This window comes from Prunus persica, chromosome G1 (genome assembly GCF_000346465.2).
Source record: "Prunus persica cultivar Lovell chromosome G1, Prunus_persica_NCBIv2, whole genome shotgun sequence".
Lineage (NCBI taxonomy): Eukaryota > Viridiplantae > Streptophyta > Magnoliopsida > Rosales > Rosaceae > Prunus > Prunus persica.
Window position 1 is genome coordinate 45,229,549 of NC_034009.1, and position 10,169 is coordinate 45,239,717.

Genomic DNA, 10,169 nt, shown 5'->3' on the forward strand with positions numbered 1-10,169 from the left:
TAGAATCCATTATCTGAATTTTCTTTTTTTTTTAATTTTTTTAATACGAAAAATTGTGAATTTACCATATTATCCTCATTTAATTAATAATTTCAATTCTTAATGTTTGCATTAACCAATGACATTTTCTGGTATTTTGAATGTTTCACCATTCTCTGCCTTTTGCTTTATATATATAGATTCCACCAAATCCGGAAGACGTCCATCCCTATATCATGTAGAGCAAGATTTGTATAAGCATTACATTCTTATTCAAGTGCGTATATCACGTGTGTCTGTGTGTGATAGAGAGAGAAAGAGATTGACCTGGAGGATGTTGTTCCTAAAATCGGCAGTCAGATTGGTGCAGCCTTCCATATGAATCCTTGTCATGGAGTTTAATGACTTATCCAAGCCTGGAACCTCAGTGAGTTTGAACGAATCACAGAGATACAATTCTCTCATATTCGACATTTCTGAAAAATCTGGAATTGTTTCCAATTCTCGGCAGCCATTTGCTTTCAGAACACACAAATTCTTCGGTAAATCTGGGATTGCAAGAAGTTGTCTGCATGCATTTAAACACAAGACCTTGAGCTTTGAAAGACCAGCGAGACTTGGTAGGCTACGAAAGTAATTGTTTGCAAGAAGCAGATCTTCTAAGGAAATTAGGCTACATAGATCCTCAGGGATTACATACTCAGTTAAACTGCAGCCTGCAAGACATAATAACTCTATTAAAGAGTTGAAGGCATGTAACGAAAGGGGTAAAAGATGGAATTTCAAAATTCTCACCAGATAGAGATAAAATTCTCAACTTCTTCAATTTTACTATGGAAGATGGAATTTGTCTGATGCGCGTGTTATCTGCTTTCAAAATTGTCAATGATACCATGTCCCCTAAGCCATCAGCCAAGTTATGAAATCTTGAACAACCATTCAGTATAAGAGTTTCAATAGACTTGGATTTATAGAAATTCAGTGGGAGATCCCTTAGCATTTTGCAGTCTTCAAGATTTACCAAAGAAAGTCTTCCAAGATCCCCAATAGATGAGTGAACCTTAAATAAGTTGCCACAACCTTTCAATATCAACTTCTCGAGATTTGGGAATTTTGAAAAGTCTGGTGATTTTGTTAGCTGACGGGAACCACTGAGATTAAGGATTTTCAAATTATGATGCAACTGTTACACAAAAACAAAATTAGAATGGAAATTAAAATCCAAAAGGTAGGTCTCTGATACAGAAATTAAACCAAAATGAAGAGAAGGTGAAGTATAATATATGTATAGAACCACAAGGAAAGAACCAGAGAAGTTGAGATTATTATACCTTGCAATCCTTCCAAACTATTTTGAGGTTGCTATACTGCAGGTCTAAAGCAACTAGTTTTGGTTGCGTAGGAAAGTCATCTGGTATGGACTCTAAAGGAAAATATTTCCAGCACAACCATATTAACTCTTTGGGAAAATCTTTGTACTCTCCAGTGAGCTCTACTCCGCTGAGGTGGAGTAACCTCAGTTTTTTCATGTTGGCAAATGCTTGTGCACTGAATCTAGTCAAATCTCGAAACGAATGCCAATGCCCATGCCATTTCTTATCCAAATGTAGAGCAACCCCTGCAATTTTTTTAGTTCCCTGTTAACAAAAGATACCGAGTTAGAAAAATGATTTACAAACATGAAAAATCCGCGTATGTATTAACCAAAAGGTATAATTAATAGTATTGGACTATGTTACGCCCTATAGTTTGTGTTTGCAATCAAAGCACATATTTTTTGTTGGTTATGCCTAATTGAGCTTTGATCTTAATGGCTATTGTATAAGAAATGGCAGTGGGTTCTAGCGAAGTGAAAAATGGTCTAAACTTGTAGACTAAGGTTTCTGGTTCAAATTCATATGGCACCTTGGTAGTGTGGATGTGTGAGAACCCCCTATTTTACTTTGGTTTAGATTATTGCTTGTACTAAACAAAACAAAAAATGGAAAAGGACATTTTAATTTATTATAGACACGGGATACATATGCTTCTCTTGCATGATGCATTCTAAAACTTTATTGGGAAAGTACTTACAAATTCATCGCTCAATACATCTGTTACGTCTTCACGTTTCCACAATCTGCTAAATTTTTCAGGGTGACCGTGGGCATTTTTACGAACGATCTCTCTTCCCATGTCTCGAAGCAAATCATGCATCATTAGCTCGTTTTGCTCACTAACAGTTACAAGGCACCGTTCGATGAGAACCCTGATTCGTATCGTTGCATAAAAGCCACATCCATCCAATATTTGTGTTACATAGTCCTTGTCCATTCCTATAAAGAAACAAGATATATCAAGGAATATCTCTCTCGTTGTATCATCAGGTAGGCTGTCAAAGCTTATTCTGAATATTTTTTGAATATCTCCATCAGGAGGACTTCTTTCCAATTTCTCCAAATGGCTTTCCCACTCTGCTGTGGTTCTTTTCTTCAGAAAAGACCCAAAAACTTTAAGTGCTAGTGGCAAACCTTGACAGTAACGAATTACACGTTTTGAGAGGTCAAGATATTCTTGATTAGGATAACCACTTTCGAAGGCATGCCAAAGCTCTAGAGCTTCTTTTTCATCCATTTCTTCAGCCATATACATGCTATCGACTCCAACTTGCTCTAGCAAATGTTTATTTCTTGTTGTTATAACAATTCTACTTCCAGGACCAAACCAATCACGAGCTCCAGCTATTGCTTTTAGTTGCTGTAGATCATCTGCATCGTCAATTATGACTAGTGCTCTTTTACGGCGAAGTCTTGCTCTTATCATATCGATCCCTACCTCAACAGAATCAACCTTTATGGGGTCCTTGCTTTTCAAGATATCATTTAGAAGTTGTTCTAGCAAACCAACTAGACCAGCAGTGGGTTGGTGTGCAATTACTTCCCTCGCGTTTGCAAGGAAACTCCTACCTTCAAAGATACGTTCAAATTCGTTATAAATGGTTTTGGCAAGCGCTGTTTTTCCAATGCCGCCCATCCCCCAAATACCAATCATGCCAACATCTGTAGAACCTGCTTTTTCAATTTTTTTAGATAAATCAATATCAAAATTGCAGCTTGCGAGAACTAATTCTCTCAATGGTTCGACTTGGCTTGGTCCTGCCTCATCTGGAGCTCTCGACAAATCATATAGATGAGGATCCGAATCATGCATATTTTCCTTCATAACTTTGTCCCATTCTAGATTGACCGCTGCTTTCTTCACTATCACAAAATCAACTGTAGCAAATACAGAAAGCAAGACTTTATCCCCAACTTGCAAACTGAGCATATCGTTCGATAGTTGTCCCTGCCAAAGATAATCATCTTCAGGTTTACTGTCTGTTTTTACCGAGGCAATTGCTGGCCAGGTGTGCAAAGTAGTTCCCTGCGTTACATTTCTAACCATAATGCCAAGACCATCTTTTGGTTTTGGGTTGTCTGAAGAGTAAACGCAACACAACGTTAACCCTTTTAAATCCCAACTGAAAATTTGGGGCACTTCAAAATCCACTTCATTGTACTCATTACCGACCAAGAAGAACCACTTAGGAATACCATATAATCCTTCAAGATAAATGCCTCCAAATCCGCAAGAAGTCCATCCCTATACCATGTAGAGCCAAATTTGTGTAAGTACATTCGTATTCATTCATGTGTATACATGCGGTGGACGTTGATGTGCATCTGTGTGTGTGTGTGTGAGAGAGAGAGAGAGAGAGAGAAGGGTTGACCTGTAGGATTTTATTTCTGAAATTGGTGGTGAGATTGGTGCAGCCTTCCATATGAATCCTTGTCACGGAGTTTAATGACTTATCCAGGCCAGGAATCTCAGTGAGTTTGGACGAATCAGATAAATACAGTTCTCTTATACTTGACATTTCTGAAAAATCTGGCATTGTTTCCAATGCTGTGCAGCCAAACCCTCTCAGAACTTTCAGATTTGTCGGTAATTCTGGGATTTCACGAAGTTTTCTGCAGTCATTTAAACATAAATATTCCAGCTTTGAAAGACCACTTAGGCTTGGCAGTCTACAAAAAGAATTTTGTCCACAATCTAAATGTTCTAACGAACTTAGGCTCCCGAGATCCTTAGGGAGTTCATCATCAGTTAAACTGCAGTTTGCAAGAGCTAATTTTCTTAAAGAGTTTAAGCCATCTAACAAAGGGGGCAAAAAACCAGTTGATCTCAGGTAAGAATGGGGCAAAAAGCCAGTTAACCGTTCCAAACCACATAGAGATAAAGATCTCAGGTTCTTCAATTTTACTATGGAAGATGGTATTTTTGTCACAGCTGTATCGTCTGCTTCCAGAGTTCTCAATGATACCATGTCCCCTAAGCCCTCAGCCAAGTTTTCAAAGCTTGAACAACCATTAAGTAGAAGAGTTTCAATAGACTTGGATCTATATAAATTCAGTGGGAGATCTTTAAGCATTTTGCAGTGTTCAAGATTTACCAAAGCAAGTCTTTTGAGATCACCAATAGATTCATGGACATCAGACAAACTCGTACATTCCAATATCAACTCCTCGAGATTTGGGACTTTTGAAAAGTCTGGTGATGTTGTTAGATCATGAGAATGACTCAGATTAATGATTGTCAACTTCTCAAGCAACTGTTACACAAAAACAAAATTAAAATGGAAATCAAAATTCGAAAAGGTCTGATAGAAACATAATGTATGTACAAAACCAGACGGAAAAAAACTAACAACTCGGTTGAGATTATTATACCTTGTAGGAGGAAGAGAAATACACAACACAAATAGACACTAATTTCTTGAGAGAATATGCTATTTCATTTTAATTCAGTTCAACGAATAAAAGACCTATCTTATCATGACCTAAAACCCACTCTCACATCTTAATACTTTCTTATAATTAAAGACCCTTCATCATCCTACCAATAAAATAACTGATTGTTTATTTTTCCCACTAAAACAACAACTTAATAAATAACAGAATAAAAAAAGACTCAATATTGAAACTTCTTGAATGCAATAATAATGCACATGTTTTGGTTTAGTTCTCCAACTTACCTTGCAATCCTTCCAAACTATTTTGAGTTTGCTAAACTGCAGGTCCATAGCAACTAGGCTTCTTAGATCAAAGTCGCCTGGTATCGAATCTAGAAGGAATCCATGCCAGCACAACCATCTTAAATTTTTGGAAAGAAATTTGTACTCTCCCGTGAGCTCTGCATAGTTGAGCTGGAGCAATTTCAGTTTTCTCATTTTGCTAAATGCTTCAGTACCGAAACTAGCCTTTTCCGAGCTTCGCAGATTTAGAGCAAGTCTTTCAACTTTAGTTCCCTATTAAAAAAAGGCACTCAGTAAGAAAAGCATTGTTGGCAAATGATTTACACACATGAAAATTGCATGTGTTAACCAAATTCTTTATCCACAGGTTTGTTAACAAAGCTATAATAGTACGTACGCATGAAGTTTGGTTGGCAAAACATATAGTTTGGTTGATTTTGCCTGACTGAGCCTTCTTAATGCAAGTTCAAACCAATAGAAAGAATTGGAAAATGAGACCGACTATATTACGTACACATGCAGGGAATTCTATCTATTAGGGGTTGGAAAACCGACTATGTTACGCATACATACATGGGCTTATCTTGTACTTTTATTAAAAAGTACTTACAGATTTGTCTTCCAATACATCTGTCAAATCTTCAGGGCTGAGCCACAATCTACTCCGGTCTTCTGGGTCACCTTCTTGAGAGATTGCTCTGCCCATGTCTCGAAGTAGATCATGCATCGTTAGCTGGTTCTCTTCATTAACAGTTACAAGGCACTTCTGAAGGAGGACACTGATTTTTATTTCTGCTTTAAAGCCACATCCATCTAATATTTTTCTGACCTGGTCTTTGTTTATTCCAATGAAGAAACAAGATATATCAAGGAATATACACTTCTCGATATGATCTAGACTGTCATAGCTTATTCTCAGTTTTTTTAGAATATCTTTAGGAGGGATTCCTTCCAATTCCTCCAATTGGCTTTCCCACTCTGCTATGGTTCTTTCAACCAAGAAAGAGCCTAAAACTTTAAGTGCCAGTGGCAAACCTCCACTATAAAAAACTACCTTTTTCGAGAGTTCAAGATATCGTTTATTAGGACAACCTTTTTGAAAGGCATGCCGACAAAAGAGCTCAAGACCTTCATCTGGATTCATTTCTGGAACCGTGAAAGTTTTATTCACATGAAGTACGTCTAGAAAATGTTTATCTCTAGTAGTTATTATAATTCTACTTCCAGAGCCAAACCAATCACCATTTCCAACTATCGCTTCGAGTTGCTCCTTTTCATCTACATCGTCGATAATTACAAGTACCCTTTTACGTCCAAGTTCTTCTTTTATCATACCCATCCCTCCATCAACACAACTTATGTGAAATTTGGTCGGTTTCTTGTTGATTTCAGCAAGAAGTAGTTTTTGCAAATAAATAAGACCATGTCTATTTGCAGTGTCCCTAATGTCTCCAAGGAAACCATGAGCTTCGAATTTATCCTTAATTCGATTATAAATAGCCTTCGCAGCTGTTGTTTTGCCCAGTCCGCCCATCCCCCAAATTCCAATCACGACAACATCTTGTGATCCACCACCTAAAAGATAACTGATCATATCATGTACACGAGAGTCGACTCCAACCGGGTAAGCGGCTACTGGTAGGGGAGTTGTGGAAAGCCGTCCGACAATATTATTCTCAATAAATGCCTCGATAAACTTTGCTTCATTCCTGAAAATTGAATTATGAAGCAAAACAAAAGACTCGTTATGATGAAACATTAGATTTCTAAATGTCAACTTTCTATTTATTTGCATTTATGTTAGGTCCCAATTATCATATTAGTATTCTTATACAAGCGATATTCTAAATTACGGAGATAGAATTCGAACTAGGGTGCAAGGATAGGATTCGGATCCTCTATTTTGATTTTCTCTGCCATTATCTGCTTGACTTTTGTTTTCCACACTCCACTTCATTAAAATTTAATTTAAGAAATTAAAGTTTGACACATCATCTTTAAAAGAAAAACTCAATTTACTAATAATTAAAAAAGAAAAAAGAAAAGCCCTAACTCAACTAACGCTAAAATATATATTCCCAACAATGTTTTTCAACCATAAAGTCTTAATCACCAAATAATTTAAAATTTTATGAATCTAGATCACTATAAAGTTGATTCTTAGTTTAAAGTATATTTACATATAGTACATCAAATTATTACCTATAGAACATATACACAAACATATCATCATGATTCCGATTTTGCCGAATTGACCGATTTCCGAGACAATTTTTTCTTCCTCATGTTTTCAAACTTAAAAGTATCACTCAAAGTGTATTTGGTTTTGTAAAGTACCCAAATCCACCCAATTTTTATGAATCACTAAAATTTTTTTTACCAAATTTGGTAATTACCAAAAGAACTCATATTTTGACGAGATCTGCATATAAGTTTCTAAACATAAAGATAAATGTGTACTAAAACTATACACATAAATCCTATCAAAGTAGCTTTCATCGTTACTGAACTAGTAACTAGTATTAATATATGCATATAGTAAATCCGCAGCTTCCAAGGAAATCACTGATTACCTGTCTTCGAGAACCCCGGCACACAAATCCGCTGCTTCAGTAAGAGCCTTTCTCCACTCCTTTACCACCTCATCTTTATGTCGGATGGTATGTTTCTGAAAATCAGATGCCAAAGTACCAGTCTGTTTCCTGACGTCTGAAGGATCCACCTTGTAGAATATTGGCAAAACGATTTGATTCAGTGTTCTTCTACACTCCATGATCTTCACCAGCTCATCAAGACACCAACTGGAATCTGCATACCTCGTTGAGAAGACAATTACAGAGATCTTGGACTTTTCGATTGCCTGCAACAGTTCTGGTTTTATAACTTGCCCTACTTGTAGATCGTCCTCGTCCATAAAAACATCGTATCCCCTGCTTTCTAATGCCTTGTGAAGGTGGGACGTGAAGCCATTGCGCGTGTCTTCACCTCTGAAGCTCAAGAATATGTGGTACTCCCAACGTTTTGATGAGGAGGATAGTGAGGATGAAGAGGAGGCTTTATAGGCTTTCCTCTCATCCATTAATTGATACTGGTTCAGATCAGACCAACTACAGATTGATACTGCCTTCCGATCCGACTTGAGCAGAAGAAGTTATCTCATAATTAATTATTTTTTTCTACCTTGGCAGCAGATGAATATATTATTGAACTACCCGAAGTCAGGAGTCGCTTTCTGTGCGTGCTGGCTACATGATCCGCTGGACGGCTAAGATTGAAAGTCGGGAAAATGCAAGAAAGCTTCAGGGAAAGAGGCATGAAAAGAGAGGGAAGAGACGAGCACAATGTCCAATAAAAAAAGACAAAGAAAAAAGAAAAGAAAAACACAAGTATTGTAAAATGGGGTACATTGAGAATAAAAGTTAATTTCGAGTCTTTAATTTTTTATTAAATAAAGTTAAGGTGTAAATTAATAATTAGATATAAGTTCCGGGATAATTTGATGAAATACCCTACATAAAAGCATGGGCACGATGAATTTGCCCTCATTTTTAGGACTCAAATGTTAAAAATATGAGGACAACTTGATTATTTCATATGTTAAAAATAATTAAATATTTTATAATAAAATAAGAGTGGTGATTTCCCCACTCCAATTTTATCCACTTACACTCCATTTTATAACTAAAAAAGGAGTGTAAGTGGATAAAATTGGAGTGGGGAAATCATTACCCTAAAATAAAAGTAAATTACAGTAAATCTCTCAATCTACAGGGTTATTTACGAGTTCATACCCGATTTTAAAAACATTTATGGGTACATACTCAACGTCGCGGAAAACTTACAGATTGCTCTCTCCGTTAGCGAGTCCGTCAAGAAATCCGTTATCTGCCTACGTGGCTAATGTGGGTTCCATTTTTTAATGAGGTGTACTTACAAGTGGACAAATAAATAATAAAAAATTATTTTCAAAACTAATTTTAAATCATTAAAATTATTTTAAAATTGATTATAAAAAAATAAAAAATAAAACAAAAAACAAAAAACCAACCCAGAAGATATCTCCTCCGTCGCAACCCACCACTGTCCACAGTTGTTATGAATTCTCTCTCTCTCTCTCTCTCTCTCCGCCACACCCCACCACACCCAGAGCCATAGCCCATCAAGAATCACTTATAGAACACAGGCCAGAGATTCAACATCGAGATGAACCTGCGAGTCGTAGTAATCCGACCCTCCCAAGATTTGCAAGAACTTGCGGAAGAACATGTCGTCAACTGCAGCAACTCAATAACAACTGTGGGTGAGTTGAAGGCTGCCATTGAAAGTGAATTGCAAATTACCCCGTCGCAACTCATAATTTTTTTTTTTAATGAGGTGGACTTATGCTGTTCCACTTTAAGGGAATCTTTGTTTTCAAACTTCATAAAAGAATGGCACATTTCCTTCTTCTTAAATTTCAACAAGCAAAATGAATGATCCAAATATTACCAAACCTGAGAGACAGAGAACTTTCAAAAAGAACTTAAACTTCACTACAAACCGACGCCAAGCTTCTTTATGTGGGGAAGATGGTGGATGCGAAGGAGAACGATCAGATCTGTGGGATTTGTGGTTTGGGGAAAACGATCAGATCTGTGGCATGGGGGAGGTGATGGGTTGGGCTGGAACAAGAGAGGTGTTAAGGCTGGGATAGGTGGCCTGAGTAAGCTTGGGTGGTGGTTTGTGTGGCTGGGGGCTAGGAGGAGAGGAGATCGAGAGAGAGAGAGAGAGAGAATCTGGGCATGGTGTATTTTTTAATTTTTTAATTTTAATTTAATATGTTTAATTTATTAAAATAATTTAATTAAAAAATAAATTATTAATTAAATCAACAAAAGAGCCCAACTTTGTCTCTATTAGGCCGTATCCTATTTAATAAGGACTCGCAAGCGAGTTTCCTCCATCCCTTTTACATTTTTATTTTGCTAAAAAATGGAACTAAAATAATAATAATTATATATATTTATGTATTTTATTTTGCTTTCAACTAATAAGCTTATAAAATTTAATCTAAAAAATATGTTGATTACATAAAGATTCAGATACTGAAACTGATTAAGACTTTATATAATGTTATTAGGTTTCTTTTTCTTAGTAA

General features: G+C 36.5%; 1 protein-coding gene across 3 annotated transcripts; it reads right to left on the reverse strand.

Moving 5' to 3' along the window:
- LOC18792701 (TMV resistance protein N) lies at positions 111-8,351 on the reverse strand. Of its 3 annotated transcripts, XM_020568472.1 has the most exons (10): positions 7,606-8,351; positions 5,643-6,741; positions 5,033-5,305; positions 3,728-4,609; positions 2,053-3,600; positions 1,311-1,616; positions 775-1,162; positions 680-695; positions 307-547; positions 111-208 (listed from the first exon to the last, which is right to left on the reverse strand). In XM_020568472.1, exons 1-10 carry the CDS (start codon positions 8,109-8,111, stop codon positions 146-148), a joined length of 5,322 nt encoding a protein of 1,773 aa, XP_020424061.1. In that variant the 5' UTR covers positions 8,112-8,351; the 3' UTR covers positions 111-145. The 3 variants fall into 3 exon arrangements, with proteins under 3 accessions (XP_020424061.1, XP_020424056.1, XP_020424065.1); XM_020568467.1 differs by having other exon boundaries at positions 307-695; XM_020568476.1 differs by lacking the exons at positions 111-208; positions 680-695 and having other exon boundaries at positions 407-547.

Excerpts from the sequence above, each read along its gene's own strand:
- LOC18792701 (XM_020568467.1), bottom strand. The coding sequence starts at position 8,111 with ATGGATGAGAGGAAAGCCTATAAAGCCTCCTCTTCATCCTCACTATCC. Across the intron at positions 5,306-5,642 it reads ATGTATTGGAAGACAAATCT|GGAACTAAAGTTGAAAGACT; the intron begins GTAAGTACTTTT and ends TTTTTTTAATAG. Across the intron at positions 4,610-5,032 it reads TAGTTTGGAAGGATTGCAAG|TTGCTTGAGAAGTTGACAAT; the intron begins GTAAGTTGGAGA and ends TTTGTGTAACAG.